Source organism: Marmota flaviventris, chromosome 13 (genome assembly GCF_047511675.1).
Source record: "Marmota flaviventris isolate mMarFla1 chromosome 13, mMarFla1.hap1, whole genome shotgun sequence".
Taxonomy (NCBI): domain Eukaryota; kingdom Metazoa; phylum Chordata; class Mammalia; order Rodentia; family Sciuridae; genus Marmota; species Marmota flaviventris.
In genome coordinates this window covers 103,603,604-103,618,096 of record NC_092510.1, presented here as the reverse complement: position 1 = coordinate 103,618,096, position 14,493 = coordinate 103,603,604, and the positions used below count along the sequence as shown (strand labels likewise).

The 14,493-nt window shown below is 60.4% G+C and overlaps 1 protein-coding gene, 1 long non-coding RNA gene and 2 other non-coding genes across 5 annotated transcripts; 3 read left to right on the top strand and 1 right to left on the bottom strand.

The window, feature by feature from the left end:
- Nucleotides 1–2,906: 2,906 nt before the first annotated feature.
- Nucleotides 2,907–5,835, top strand: LOC139701637 (uncharacterized). Its single transcript, XR_011704193.1, has 4 exons — nt 2,907–3,043; nt 3,457–3,507; nt 4,827–4,899; nt 5,611–5,835. It is a non-coding gene; the product is annotated as an uncharacterized lncRNA (long non-coding RNA).
- On the top strand, nt 3,581–3,711 carry LOC114100837 (small nucleolar RNA SNORA17). Its single transcript, XR_003584148.1, has one exon. It is a non-coding gene; the product is annotated as a small nucleolar RNA SNORA17 (small nucleolar RNA).
- Nucleotides 4,954–5,091, top strand: LOC114100811 (small nucleolar RNA SNORA43). The gene has a single exon (XR_003584142.1). It is a non-coding gene; the product is annotated as a small nucleolar RNA SNORA43 (small nucleolar RNA).
- A 559-nt stretch (nt 5,836–6,394) lies between the features above and the next one.
- Nucleotides 6,395–13,772, bottom strand: Dipk1b (divergent protein kinase domain 1B). 2 transcript variants are annotated; one of them, XM_027941703.2, is made up of 5 exons: nt 13,636–13,772; nt 10,652–10,786; nt 8,190–8,297; nt 7,925–8,101; nt 6,395–7,482 (listed from the first exon to the last, which is right to left on the bottom strand). In XM_027941703.2, exons 1-5 carry the CDS (start codon nt 13,696–13,698, stop codon nt 6,673–6,675), a joined length of 1,293 nt encoding a protein of 430 aa, XP_027797504.1. In that variant the 5' UTR covers nt 13,699–13,772; the 3' UTR covers nt 6,395–6,672. The 2 variants fall into 2 exon arrangements, with proteins under 2 accessions (XP_027797504.1, XP_071457279.1); XM_071601178.1 differs by lacking the exon at nt 13,636–13,772 and adding an exon at nt 11,230–12,411.
- Between the last annotated feature and the right edge of the window lie 721 nt (nt 13,773–14,493).

Below are 14,493 nucleotides of genomic sequence, written 5' to 3'. Positions count from 1 at the left end.
CTCACTGTCACTCAGGAAGTTCTGCCTCCGTGGAAAGACACAGACACTTGGTCCATGAGTGGCTAAGCTCACGCGTGACGGGCTGGGAGAGGGGAGGGACAGTCATATCTCTTCTGGAAACAGGTTCAGACCCCCCAGGGGCATCTCCTCTTCCCACTCTCATGGGCTGGAGTCTTTGGCCTTAAGGGGAGAGACCAACGCCATGTTATGGTCTTGGACAGACACTTCTCAGATAACCAACCTGTCTACGTGTAGATCTGAGTGGACTTTGCCCCAAGGTCAAGGCAATGGAGACAGACACAATTTGGAGGCAGGGATGCCACTTGTGGGCCCACGTGAAGAGTCAGTGTTTTCACTGACTCTTCAGTCCCTGAAGAGTCCCCTAGGCCACTGCCTCGTCCTAACCTGCACAGCAAAGCCAGTGGGGTCTAATAAAGCACTGCCCAGCCAGTGGCCTCCAAGTCAGTGACCTCTAAGTCCACTGAGAGTGAGTGAAGCCAGGGGGTTATTCAGGCTTCCTGGTGACAGAGGGACAGTGCCCTGTTTCAGCATCCTAGAACACCCATGCTTTTTTGAGATAAGGTCTGGCTAAGTTGCTGAAGGTGGCCTCAAACTTGTGGTCCTCCTGCCTCAGCCTCCCAAGTCACTGGGATGACAGGCATGGCCACGGTGCCTGGCTTGATCTCCTCTTATAGGGACCTGTCACACTGGATCAGAGCCCACCCTGAGGACCTCTTTTTTACCTTCATGAACTCTGTAAAGTCCCTGTCTTCAGTCACATTCTGAGGTGCTGGTGTGAGGGCTGAGCATGTGCTTTTGGGAGCCACGATCCAGGCTATAACACCTCCATCCACAGCATACACCCAACCTCCAACGTGGGGCAGGCCTGGGCCAGTCCCTGTGGGTGCCCTGTGGAAAGGAGGATGCTGGGGGCCCAAGGGAGCTGCTGGTGCATTCCAAGATGCAGTGAACGGCATGAGCAGCTCTTATTCAGCCTCAAGGGATGTCCTCCATGGCTCTGTGCTCCTGGTCCCAGCTGGCAAGGTATCTGCCAATACAATTTCCTTAAAAACCATGTGGGTCTCCTGTGACTCTTCTCTAGGCCCTCTCTGTTTGTCAAAAGCCACACTGCAAACCTGTAGAGACAAGAACCCTCCTTTAGGGTTCTGCAGGGGCAGCTGGGGACAGGCTGCAGCACCTCAAGGCTTGTCATTGGCTGGAGCACTAGTGAGGCCTGTCCCCACCTCTCTTGGGCTCTCCTGCGACGCACACTCTGAGCACCAGCTGTCTTTGAAGAGGCGCATGCACGGGTGGGTCCTGTTGTAAGAGTTTTGCCACCTGTGACTTCGACTGGCTGTAGTGCCTTTCCGCTCCCATGCCACCTTCGGCATCAGAGCCCTGATGGTCTCCTCCGCCCAGGGCCGAGTGGGAAGCCTCACCCCTGGCACTCCCTTCAGCCTGGTGGCAGGGCAGTTCATGATGATGGATGGAGTGAGTGGCCCAGCTTGGCACCTTTGTTCTTGGTGTCCTCACCTGATGGTCCCTGCTCCAGAGCCCTCATCCCCATCTCAGCTTCAACACTGCCAACCACGTGACCAGGGCACCCTTCTTAACCCTGGGGCCTCCATTCCCTCTGAGCAGTGGACATGGGGCACCTCCTTCCCCCCATGACTGTGAAGATTCATGATTTGGAACAGACAGAAAGCTTGGCAGGCCTGCCCCATCAGGGCACAGGGGTGCTCACCAAGGTCAGGTCTCACCAGCCTCAGCACTCATTAGGCACTGGATGCATACTAGTGTACGACAGAGAAGGATGAGCCCCTAGTGGAGTGGATCTGAATGCACAGCTTGGCTCCTGGCTCTGCCCCTAGAGCAGCAGGGGCTGGTGGCAGGCCAGCACACCTGCCAGAGGCACAAAGAGCCTGGTACCTTGCCCGAGTGCTCAGAGACTAATGAACTCACAGTGGGGCCTTCCCCACTGCCTCAGCAGCCTCCACGAGATGCAGAAAGCCAACTGCCAACACCGTGTCCCTGGCAGGCTGGCCAGTCAGAGAGCACTGGAGAATCCCAGTGTGATCCCAGCCTGACCGGAAAGCTCAGGTCCCGTCCCCACTGCCAATCCAGCCACGAGGATAAGGTTTCAAGGAAAGGGTTTTATTGATTTACCAGCAGAGGAGTCACCCGTGGGACTCCTGTCCCAGTGGCTGTGATTGTCCCTGCAAGGGAAGGGTGGAGCTTTAAAGAGAGGAAGGCTAGGGCTGGGATCCACATTTTATCAGTAGAAATGATGAATTACTGTCCATCAGGGGTCCTGAGAGAGCCCTGCCCAGTTCCCAGGCTGGCGTTTCTTTATGGTCAGTGAAGGACGGGAGAGTGGCCTGGGTCGTGGAGAATGTCAGTCTTATTTCCCAGGCTGTGAGGGAACGCTGGAGGGGGACAAGAAAACAAAAGAGGAAAGAATGTCGGTTTTAAAATAAGCCCTGCAGGCTGGGCGCGGGACGGACGCCTGTAATCCCAGCGGCTCAGAAGGCTGAGCAGAAGGATCGCCCGTTCAGGACCAGCCTCGGCCACTTTGGGAGGCCTGAAGCAACTCAGTGAGGCCCTGGATGTGGCTCCGGGGTAAAGTGCCCCTGGGTTGAATCCCTAGTACGAAAAAAAAAAAAAGGCCACTGCAGTCGAGTCACAAGTGGACACGAGCCGAGTTTTTCGTAGGAAGCCTCTGCACGGACCGGGATCCGGGAACACCAGCTCCAGGCCTTGCCCAGGGCGGGGAGGCGGGAGGCGGGAGCGGTACTGCCCGGGGCGAGGCGCGGCGGGACGCTAGAGGGCGCTGCGGCGCCGGCTGGAGATGTCCCTCGCGGGCCGCCGTAGGCCCCGGTATAAAGGACGGGGCGCCGGCCCACTCGTCCTCTCTGCGGCGGGCGGCGGGGCGGCCAGATGGCTGTGGCGTGGCCGGGATGCCTGGGCGTTCCCGACGCGGGCGCGGTGGCGCACCGTGCCGAGCGCCAGCGGGGCCTCCCAGGCGCGGCCGTCTCGGGGCCAGGTATGGGACCCCTGTCTCCTCTCTAGGCGAAAGGACACAGAGGGCCGCTGCTGTGCGCCCGCGTAGGCGCCGCCAAGCACCGAAGGCAAGGACACTGCCCAGACCCAGGTTCCCGGCGTAACCAGCCTGCAGCGAGCCAAGGCCGTCGGGGCGGGGCGGGCCCCCGCGCGGTCCTGCGCGGCGAGGCTGGAGGGTGGCGGCCAGTGCTGCCCGGCCCCTGCGGCGCCGCTGTGCTGGAGCTCAGCTCCTACTCCGGGGAAGCGGGAGGACGGGCCCGCAGGACGCCCTGGTGGCCCGGAGCCTTACCCTGCAGCTCTCCTTTCTGTTTGGAGACCGGGTGCGGCCGCGAGCCCCTGCGCCGCCCGTCCTGGCATCGCCAAGACCCGTTTAACGCGCGGCCTTTTTTGACTTAGGGAGTTTGCCCGCCCGAAGCTGAGCGCCCGCAAGGAGATGCAGGACCTTGGGTAAGTTGACTCAGGTTCCCTGCAAGCGTGGTCTGTTAGATGTGACCCTCCTAAGGGAGGGGACGCTGGGAGCACTGCCCCTAGAGGCGTTGCAGTGTGGCTGCTGTGTCGCACTTGCGTCAGTAGGTGGCGGAAAGAAGAGAGGCTATGTCTACGCTCAGTGTTCTCACCCGTGAACGTTTGAATGATTAATAGCCTAACACTGGACACGGCCTCTTGCAACCTGAGTGTGAGGCCAGCCCTCCTCCACAGCAGGTGGTAGAGCTGGCCCATCCTGCCAGGGGGTGTCCATTAGATCAGTTCTTGAAAGCCGTAAAATGTGGCGACCTTCTCAAGGTCCTTGGAATGAGTGCTGCCTACCACAGAATTTCTAGAGTGGTAGAAACACCTAACAGTCTGAAGTGCTTGGGATGGTTTTAGGGCCACCAGAGTGTTGGTACTTGGAACCACCTCTGCCATCTCCTTGATTCACTGGCTTGTACAGAGACTCCTGTGGAAACAGGTGCAGGTTGAAACCTGGCAGATGGCTTCATGGGCCAGCAATCTGTCACACACCTGAGGGAGCAGCTTTGAATCCCAGAGCCGGGCTGGGTCACCCTCTCCCCTGCTCCTGTTTTGTGCACTTGGGATCTGAGGGCCCTGGGAGAGGGTGGGGTGTAGGTGCAGAAGTCTCCAGGTTGCTGCAGCTCTGAAGAGAGTCAAGTTGGGTGCGTGTGATCTTTGGCTGTGGGGGGGAGGCTAGCTATAGGAAGAATTAAGTGCAGCACTTGGTAGATAGCCAATCCTCACTAACCATCTTGTCAGGGACAGGGAGGGCTCCTGATGTTTGGCTTGGTCAGCAGTGATAAGTGAAGTAGCCAGCTTTATGCAACAGTTCCCCATTACCTCTGGTCAACCACAGCTTGAATACCAAGTCCCCAGGAGTGACCGATTCTTCAAGTTTAAACTGCTTGCCACTGAGGAACAGGCTAAAGCCTAGTCACCTGCCCTAGGCATGACTTGTCCTTGCCCAGCACCTCTAGTCTGTATGCCACCTACATCTGTCAGTCATGGTAGCTTGATGGAATATCTGAACTGTCACTGTGGCTGTTTAGTGTTGAAGTGGCCCTTAAGTTTTACTTAATGGCTCCCAAGTAGATGATAATGGTGCTGGCAATTAGGACATGCAGAAAAGAAGCCATCAAGTGCTTGGACAGAGTGCAGAGGTGAGTCTCCCAGCCAAGTGTTCAGGGACAATCCACACAGGGTTCAGTACCAACTGCAGCCATCCCCTCGGCCAGGGGGAGTGCTGTCCTCTTATGTTTTGTTACTCAATGCAGGAAGGAAGGTGACTGAACCCACTCGTGTGATCACTGGCCAGGACAACCAGCCAGTTTCTGCAGCCCCTTTGAGGTAAGAGGAAGGACAGGCTGGCCCTCTGGAGGTGTGAGAAGTTGCCCTGAAGGTGCTGTCCTGGACCTGCCAGCACCACAGGTGGGGCCATTCTGCTGTACCTATGACATCAGGGCAAAGAGCAAGTGGCTATTTCTACGCTCAGTGTTCAGAAACCAGTGAGCACTAAGAATGGTTTATAGCCTGACATTTCTTAGAACCGCAGTGAGGTGGCGCTGGGTTCCTGCTTTGGAAATGACCACCTGTTGGTGTTTTTTGCAGTGCTGAGGATTGACACCAGGCCTTGTGTGCTAGACCAGCACTCTACCACTGAGCTACACCCCCAGCCCCTGGATTTTGGTTTTTAGTTTCTTCACTTGTAAAGTGGGGCAGGGTATGAGGATTAGGGAATCTTGACTTCTGGCACAGTGGGATGAGGAAGGGAAGGATCTTCCCTGGCTCCCTTCCTTAGAAAGGACCAAGAACCACAGAGCTAGTGGGAACTGCTGTGTCCTCAATCCACGTTGAGGACCCTTGAGGCATGTGGCAAGGGGCAGGATGTCGAGGCTGGAAGATCACAGTTCCAGGCCACCCTGGCAACTTAGTGAGACCCTGTCCCAAAATGATAAAGAGGGCTGGGGTGTGACTCAGTGGTAGAGTGTAAATTTCAGACAGACTCAAGACTGGATTCCCTGGCAAACCTGGTCTGACCCCCACCATTTCATTTTTCAGATCCAGAGAGGCCAAGAAGAACGTGGCCTGGCTTGGCCTGTGGAGTGCCATCGTCTCCCCTTGCCTGGGGACTTGCTGGGACAAGTTACTTCTGCTCACAGAGCGAGGTTCAAGTGTTAACACCAAGGACATAAGGACTTATGGCTGAAGTTTCAGAATTTCACCTGGAACAATAACTGAAGTTTTAAGCCAAAAGTGTTAAAGTGCATTAAAGGATTTGCTTCATGTGCTTTGCTTGAGGAGTCTTTATCTGAAAGGGAAAGGGTATGAGTCCCTGCTAGGACCCTTCCTGTGCAGTGACAGTTGCTGAGCACACCTGGTACTGGGGACCTGGTTCAAGGCATAGACAACAACCTCTGTCATTCTGAAGTTTTTAAATTCCTGGACTACTATGGCTGGCAGGGGCGGGAATTAAGGTTCTTGTCAACACTGCCCCTGCCTACTTCCTCTACCTCCTTCCTCACTGAACACCCTTCTTTGGCTGCCAACTGGTGCTAGAACCAAAGGCAACCTGGGGCTGGTGGTATGGCTCAGTGGTAGAGCTCTTGCCTAGCAGGCAAACCCTGGGTTTGCTCCCACAAGAGAACAGTGAAAGTATTGCTTATAGGCCTATGGCCTAGGAGTTTTGAGGCAGGTTCAGTAAGAGCTCTAGAACAGACACTTTGATCCCTGTCTAAGGGCTGCTCCCACCACCACTGGGGAGTGGGAGTCAGCCCCAGGGAACTGGCTCCCCAGTCTTCCCCTGAGTGGCACTGGTGGGAGCCTGACTCCACACAGCCAGGCATCACATAAGAGCCGTTTATTCAGAGCAGAAAGCCTCCTGGACCTCAGGCCAAGACCCTCCTGTGCTCCTCAGTTCTGGCCTTTACTGTTGGAGCAGAGATGTTCTGTCTGGGTTTCTGGGACCCAGAGAGCCCAGAACCCTGGGGGAGGGGGGGACAGTTTTGCAGTGGGGCATCCAGGAGTGCTTCCTGCTGGGACCCCTGGAGAGCTAAGTGCTGCCAGCTCCAGGAGCTGTGGCCTGGGTGCGGAGGGCCAGCGGGCAGTGGCCGGCCCTCAGCGTCAGGAGTACTTGGTGTTGGAGATCTTCTTCCAGAGCAGGGTCTTGAGGTGGCTGAGCACCAGCGAGTGGTGAGCCTCCACCTGACTGGCCAGCCCGCTCAGTGTGGTGCAGGTGCGGAGCTGCTTGCCCAGCTCCTCCCGGAGGTCGGCCGGCGCGCCAGGCAGCAGGTAGTCCCGCAGCAGCTCGCACACCTTGGCCAGGTTGGGCTGGATGAGGTCGCCCTTGCACTGCCTCATGAGCCTGTCGCAGGGGGCCCTGCAGTCGCGCCCGTAGGTGCAGTCGGCACTCTGCTCGCAGTGACGGCCCTGTAGGAAGCGGCGAACGGCGGCCTCAGGCGCCACTTGCTGCAGGTCAGCCATCTTGAAGTCGTAGGTGGCAGTGTGGCCCACGTTGGCCAGTGTGGTCTCACACATGTAGAAGGTCCCGTAGGAGCCGTGGAAGAGGTCCTCCACGAACTCAAGCAGGCCGATGGCGATCTTGGCACGCCAGGGCCATGCAGGCCCGAACCACTGCTGCAGGGCCCTGTGCAGCGCGGGGGGCAGCAGTGGGCGCAATAGGGGCGGCAGTGCAGCCGGCCAGGAGCCGTGGGGGGCGCCCTCAGTGAGGTAGAGGTCCCCGCAGCAGCCCAGCAGGCGCGAGGCGTGCTCCTTCTCCTGCAGGGACAGCAGCAGCAGGAACTCGTTGCGCTGCAGCAGGGCCCACACGGATTTGGCCTCCGCCAGGGACACCCTGCTGTCTTTGTTGAAATCAGCCATGAGGAGGACCTGGCCCACTAGGGCTGGCAGGGACGGCAGGTCTCCCAGGTTCGCCTGGCATTGGGGACCAAAAGGAAGGGAGACCACATCACCCAGAGCTGGGGTTGGGAGCACAGCCTCATGCAGGACTCGGCTGGCAGAACGCAGGCTCTGGCTGGTCCTCTGATCTGGGGATGCAGTGGCACCTGACAGGCGGGCTGCCCACATGAGTCTGTGGGGGGAGGTCCCTCAGGGCTGCCCCTTGTAGCAGTGGGCACTGTGCTGAATGGAGTCACTTCAACCCCTGACCTGCTCCTGCCACACTGGACACGCTGTCCTCCACTACCTGAGCCCTTACCACTTGCACTGGAAAGGCCCCTTCTCCAGCCTGCCTCCTGCCCAGGGGCGGGGAGTGGGGTCTGCCACAGGGTCCACTTAGGCCTCTCCAGGCTTTGCAGACATGCCACGTGTGATGCCACAGCACGCGGCCTAGTGGCCACCAGGAGAGCCCACTGACCTTGAGGAAGCTGAGGGTCATCTCTCGGAACTCCTTGATGGAGGTGCCCCGGGTGGGCTTGTCAAACAGCACCAGCTCCCGCCGGGGGACCGCCTCAGACCTGGCCTTGGAGTTGAGGGCCTCCTCAATGCCACACTTGATGGTCACCTCCTTGTCCTGCCAGAGTCCGCTGTACACCTGGATGAGGCCACAGCAACTTCCATGCAGAGGCCCCTCCCACTGCCGCAGGGGCGGCCCAGCCCACCCAGCCTTCCCACAGGAGCACCTGCTGGCCTGGGGCTGAGGACAGACAGGTCCTCCACTCCACCTTGTGCAGCTCACACAGGTCCCGGCAGATGGAGCCCGAGATGATGCCCTTGCGGTACTGGTCGCACTGAGGAGGAAGGTGCCAGGTTTGGCCTGGGGTGCAGGGAGGATGGTAGCCCCCACCCTCACTGACTCCCCATGGGCCCAAGGCCCAGCCATGCCCACTCCTGCCGGGGTCCACGGCAGGGAGGGACCCCATCACAACTGCCAGTCTGCCCCAGGATTCCTGTGCCCCCTCTTAAGCCAAAGTGCTGTTCTCAGAGTAGGTCCTCCACCCCTGCTCCCCTGCCCACTCTGAGCCCAGGCTCTGCTTGCCTACTGGCCTGCACGGGTCCCTGGCCACATGGTGGGCTGGCACCCGCCGGCTGGCAGGGCCTTCCACCCACTGCAGTTTGAAACCTGCCAGTTCTTCCCAGAGGCAGCACAAGTCCCAGGGCACGCGCAGGCTGCTGCGTGGGCCTTCTGCTGCGGGCAGTCACCCTCTGATCCGTCTAGTCTCCACTGTCCTGATTCCCCTGACAGGGAAACAGTGACGCTGCTGCCAGACACTGGACATAGATCTTCAGGCCCAGCAGCCCACTCCAAGGCGCCAGAGAGCCTGATGTCCTCCCTCACCTCAGACTTTGCTGCTGCTTCCTTTAACTCCGTAAAACTAGATAACTATTAGTTCACGCTGGGGAACACCACTGAGCTACACCCCATCCCGCTTTAAAGACATTTTTATACCTTTATTAATTTTTATGTGGTGCTGAGGATCGAACCTAGGGCCCCGTAAGTGCTAAGTGAGCGCTCTACCACCAAGCCACAACCCCAGCCCTCACCCCATCCCTTTTTAATTTTCTGTTAGTTATTTTGAGACAGGCTCTTGCTAAGTTGCTGAGGCTGGCCTCAAACTTGCAATCCTCCTGCCCCAGCCTCCTCAATTGCTGGGATGACAGGTGTGACCACTTTGCCTGGCCCTGACACTTCAAACCGTTGTCAACCCATTCCTGGAAGAACCAGGGGCTACCCCAGGTGAGGCTCCCAGCATCAGAAGCAGCTGTCCATTTCCTCCTGGTCCAGGTCTCTTTCCATCCCAGGAGCCCTCCCTGTGGGCTGATGTGTGAGGAACTGGCTTCACTGTCCTGCCCCAGGTGCAGCACAGAGCAAGGCTCATGCTACTCCATGGCAACCCTGTCTGGGGGGGGACACGCTCAGACCCTCTCTGCTCCAACTGATGGTCATCCTCAGAGCCGCAGGCCACCATTAGCCCAGAAAACAGCACCCTGGAGCCCCACCATGACTCCCCACCCTGTCTTTCCTGCTGGCCTGGGCCCTTGCCAGGCCCTGCAGTAGCCAGTGGCCCAGGGAGGCCCCACCCCCAGGCTGGGCAGACCTAGCAGCCCCTCAAAGCCCAGGGCGGGTGCTGGCTGTTGCAGTGTGGGGTGAATTCCTGGATGTACATCACTGGTTGCCATGGAGCCCGGGGCTTGCCGGAGCCAGGCTGGAGGGAGGGCAGGAGGGAGGGGCTGAAGGCAGCAGTCCAAGGGTGGACGAGAAGAGCTGGGCCGACCCAGGGCAGCGGGTTCAGTCCTGTGAGCCCGCCCCGTGGCAGCATGAAGTGACAGCTCCTAATCAGCGGGGGAGAGGGAATGGGATGCCAGACGCCCCCATTCCACCACCCCGTGGGCAGGCCCTTCCCAGGGGTCTGGCCTGACGGCCCCCATCAGCAGTAGTGCAAGTCCAGAACCCCACAGAGCTACAGACCCAGAGGCCGCTCTGCCCTCAGCACACAGCAACCGGGTTAGATTAGGGTCAGGGAAGAGCCTGCTGGCCACCTAGCACCAGGTTGGGTTGGGGCTCTCGGGTCTCAGGTACCTCCCCTGTACTTCACCTGGGTTGGGGGCGTTGCACAGGTGAGCAGTGTGTTCACACTTCCTCAGGTCCCCTGGGCAAGTCCCCATACTCCCTCAGCCTCAGTTTCCCCATCTGCGTAATGGGCCGATGTTCAGTACCTGCAGGCCGATAGCCTGGCACTCGGCCAAGGCAGAGGCAGCAGGTGGAGGGAGACAGCCTCCCTGGAAGGTGTGGCAAGGTGGCCACAATGGGACAGGCTTCAGAGAAGCAGGGCTCCGCCTTGGGGACATCTCCCCTTGCCAACCATGCACCAGAGGTGTGGAGACATGCTGGCTCATCCTGCTCACGCTCCTGCGTATGTAGGAACACCTCACCTGCAGCCCACTCCCCGCTAAGATGCCCACCCCGCAGTCCATCCTGGCTGACTGCTCTGGTCACCAGACCTACCTGTGGCAGCCTAATGACATCTCCCCACTCCGTCCTCTGGCCCCCAGCAGAGCCTGCCTCAGATAACAGCCTCCTGCCAGGTCTCCAAGTGGCCCACGCCCTGGCCAACAGTGAGGTCCCCGCTTGGCTGACACTTACGATCACCACCTGGCAGACGTGGCCGCGGCAGAGCTCGGAGTAGGACGAGTAGTGCAGGTATACCATCCAGCTGCCCGCGAAGATGCCCAGCCAGACCAGCAAGACATACTTGACCCTGAGGCCTGGCAGCCGGCCCTGCAGGGAGGCAGAGTGAGGAAGCGCCCCACCCAGGCCCTGCAGGGGCCCAAACTGGAAAGTCTGGACCCTTTCAGCCCTTTCCTGGCCTCCAGACCCATCACCCAGGCCCATACCCACCCTGCAGCTTCAGGAACCACCGATCAGCGCCCCCACCAGGTGTTCCCAGCTGCTCCCTCGGCAACCCCCATGTTGGGCACACCAGGGTCTTCAGCTGGGGCCCCTGTGGGCAGTAAATCAGTTTTTGCTGAATAAAGAGACCTCTTAGAAACTCCCTCCTGTCTCCTCTCATCTCATGACATTTTCACCTCCACATGGTGGTCTGGTGACTGCCCCTGCCGGGCAGGGGTTGTTCACCCACCTCAGGGCACACTGGGGAAAGTCAGGGCCAGCGGGAGAACTGGGACTGGAGGACGGGATCCCAGGACATGACCCAGCCTCACCTGGGAGGTCACAGACTCAGCACCACAGCCCACGAGTCCAGAAAGGATGATGGACAAGCAATGAGTGGCCTGTCACACGGGACCCCTCGGCCTGAGGCCTGCTGCAAGGTGAATAGTGCCCTCTTGGAAACGGTTGAGGTGGCACACTTCAGGCCATAGGTATTTACCACAGATTTTAAAAAGCAGGGAGGCAGCCCCTGATCCCTCAGGGTGGGCCTGGGAACTATGATTTTGTGAAGGGCTCCAGGTCATCCTGTCACCTTCAGCCCCTTGCCTCCGTTTCCCCAACTGACAGGTCCGAGCACAGGGTTTGGGGGACCCAGAGCTCCTCGTCAGGGTTCTTGGGCACTGGCTCCCACCCAGGCTCAAGCAGGATTTCCAAGGGTGACAACCTGGGACAGCTGGATGTCACCTCCCTTGCCCCCAACCCCTGCCAACCTGGCAAATCATAGCCCTTTGGGGGATGCTGGATTACCAGGCAGCTTGTCCCATGCAAGGGATCAGCCACAGAGCCTGGCCCAGGCAAGGAGGGCAGGAGGGCCAGGCTTAGAGATCAGCCACCCCTAAGGAGGCCCCTGCTGGTACAGAGCACCTCCCATGGCCGCCAAGACCCTCTGGTTAGCTCCAGGCTGGCCCATGATCCAGGGCCGCCAGATCCTCTGAGAACAGGGCCCAGCAGGGCAGCTGGATGGTTTCTATGGTTCTTCCAGGGGAGGTGGGCGCCCCTCCTTCCCTGGCATCAACACACTGAAGGACCTGCAGCAGACGGACCCTGGGACTGCTGAGCTTGCAGAGCCTCAGTAGTCAGTGAAACGCAGCAGAACCTGGGGCCTGGGCAGAACAGAGCCCCTCAGCTGGTCCTTAACCAGGTGGGGCCTCGGCAGCCTGTTCTACCCAGGCCCTGCGTCTGTTTCCGTCAGGTCTGTCCATAACAGAAAACAGGAAAGCAGAGAAACGGGGTGTGTGTGTGTGTGTGTGTGCTGCTGACGCTGGACAAGGTCGGAGGACTTCCGGCTGGGTAATCAGTCCCAGCAGGGCTGAATACAGTGGTCTCTAAATGGGCCGGAGCCCTAGGGGAACAGTCAGAGGGGGACAGGCCCTGGCCAGTGCAAAACGCAAGGGCAGACCCAAGTTGGACAAACTGACAGAGTACCAACAGCCTGCCCACCAAGCCCACCCCACCCGAGCCCGACTCCACCAGGGCTCCAGGCCTTTGCCTAGAGGGTCCCTCCAGGGGCCATCCTCACCTAGCTAGTTCCTATATGGGCTCCTTCCCAGGGTCATCCTGAACCTCCTGCAAATCCCAGGTGCAGAGAAGGTCTCACTCCTCTGTGAACCCCAAGCAGCTGCTCCCCAGCCCACCCAGGCTCCTGGGGTTGGGGAGGGGCAAGCTTGAGTATGGAGGACACCCACACCCTGGGGAACTGGGCCAGAGCTTTGCAGGGGCAGGAAGGTCCAGCTCCTTGTGGGGCCACTTGGAGAGTAGGAAGGGTCACTGCAGGGACAGTAACAGCACCATGACCCCAGCCTGGCAAGTCTAAATCATGTGCCAGCGGCTCCTCACCACCAACCCAGAGGGGTGTTCCACAGGGGGGGAAACTGAGGCTCTGTGCATGTCCAACTATGGAATGGCAGGGTGGGGTCAGATCAGGGTTCTCCCCTTGAGCCAGACCAACCCAGCTTTGACCAAAGCCCCTCTCCTGACCCTGGGAGCCGACCCGGTCCCTCAGGATGGGGGCAGTGCACACCCCACCTCCTGGCTTAGGAGACAGTCCTTGGACTGCTCAGCCCCCACCACACTCCTAAGGCAATAAGACCAAGGGCAAAACCTGGCAAGGCCCTCCAGCCCTGACCCAGAGCTGCCCTGGAAGCCAGAAGATATGTAAGGTCTGACCAGGGACGATTCCTGACCCAGGCGCTGGGGAACTAGAGGTGGGATGGGGGCTGGTGGCCAGAAGCGGGGCCCAGATGATTTGAGATGGACAGGACCTGACCCAGATCTTCCCAAAGCAGAAGGGGAGAGGGTCCCAGCAGCGGAATGCCCAGCAGCCTGGGCCTCTCCTGAAGACAGGAGCCAGGCTCTGGAGGGAATGGTGACTTGTCCAAGGTCACAGGGGGTCAGGACCCGGGCCCTGGCCTAGCGGGAATAGGGACGTCCTTTCTGGGGCGTCCCTATGTATCCCAAGTCTGCTACAGAGAAAAACAAATCGTATTTTTTAAGTGGTGAAAAAAGGGAAGGAATCGCGGCTCTAGGCCTGGGGAGCACCCGCGGCGCCCCTGCCCCTCTCCCCGCGCCCCTCCTCTGCCCGTCCTCGCCAAGCCCCTCCCCCAGCCCGGTCCCTGCCATCCCCGCGCGCGGCCCACGGGGCTGGACGCCGCGCTCCCGCGGCCAGGCCGGCCGCTTACCTGCAGGCCCTTGGAGAAGGGGCAGAGGAGCACCAGGTGCGCCAGGCGCCGCAGCCGCCTCATGATGGGCGCCGGCCGGGGCTGCGCGGCCCCGCGGCTCGGCTCGGCCTCAGCCCCGGCCCGGCCCGGCCCGCCACGGCCGCCGCTCGCTCGCCATGCGGGCCGCGCGCCCCCGGCCCGCGTTAAAGGCGAGGGTGCGCGCCTTCCTGACGGCCGACCGCGGCGCGCGCCAGAGGGAGGGTGGGCGGGGGCGGGACGCGGGCGGGAGGAGGCAGGGGCGGGGCGCGCGCGGAGGGGGCGCGCGGGGGCCGGGCCGGGGAAGGGGCGCGCGTGGAGAAGGCGCGCTGGGGAAGGAGGTGGGGAGGGGCGGGAAGCGCGGGGGAGGGGAGGGAGGGGCGCGCGAAGGGGGGCCGGGGCGGCACACGCCCTGCCTCCGGCCTCGGCTCCCCGGCCGCCCTGCCCGCTGGTCCGCGGTCTGGCCGGCCCGACCACCGGCGAGAGAGCACAGGGTGGGGTGTGGCGGACAGGTGCCGCTCAGAGGACCCGCCCAGGCGGTGGGCAGCGCTTGCGCGTTTCCCCTTGTGTTAAAGAATTGCTCCACATTCGGTCAAAGTCTCCGTTTTTACGCGCAAGCTGTTTGGAGACGCGGCTGTGCGGCCCCCGCCGCTTTCGGGTACTGAGCGTCTCCTTCCGCAGGCGCCCGCCCAGCCCCTGGCAGCACTGCAGTCTCTGGACCCCGCGTTTGTGGAATGGCAGCGCTCAGCCTCGGGGTCTCGGCGACGTGCACATGAGTCAGTCCTTTCTGAGTACTGGTGCGTGGCCCAAGACACGCACATCTCACTTTTTGGAGGGTGTTTG

Coding starts and splice junctions, on each gene's coding strand:
- Dipk1b (XM_027941703.2), bottom strand. CDS start 13,698: ATGAGGCGGCTGCGGCGCCTGGCGCACCTGGTGCTCCTCTGCCCCTTC. Junction 10,787..13,635: donor CCTTCTCCAAGGGCCTGCAG/GTAAGCGGCCGG, acceptor GCCTCCCTGCAG/GGCCGGCTGCCAGGCCTCAG. Junction 8,298..10,651: donor ACGTCTGCCAGGTGGTGATC/GTAAGTGTCAGC, acceptor CTTCCTCCTCAG/TGCGACCAGTACCGCAAGGG.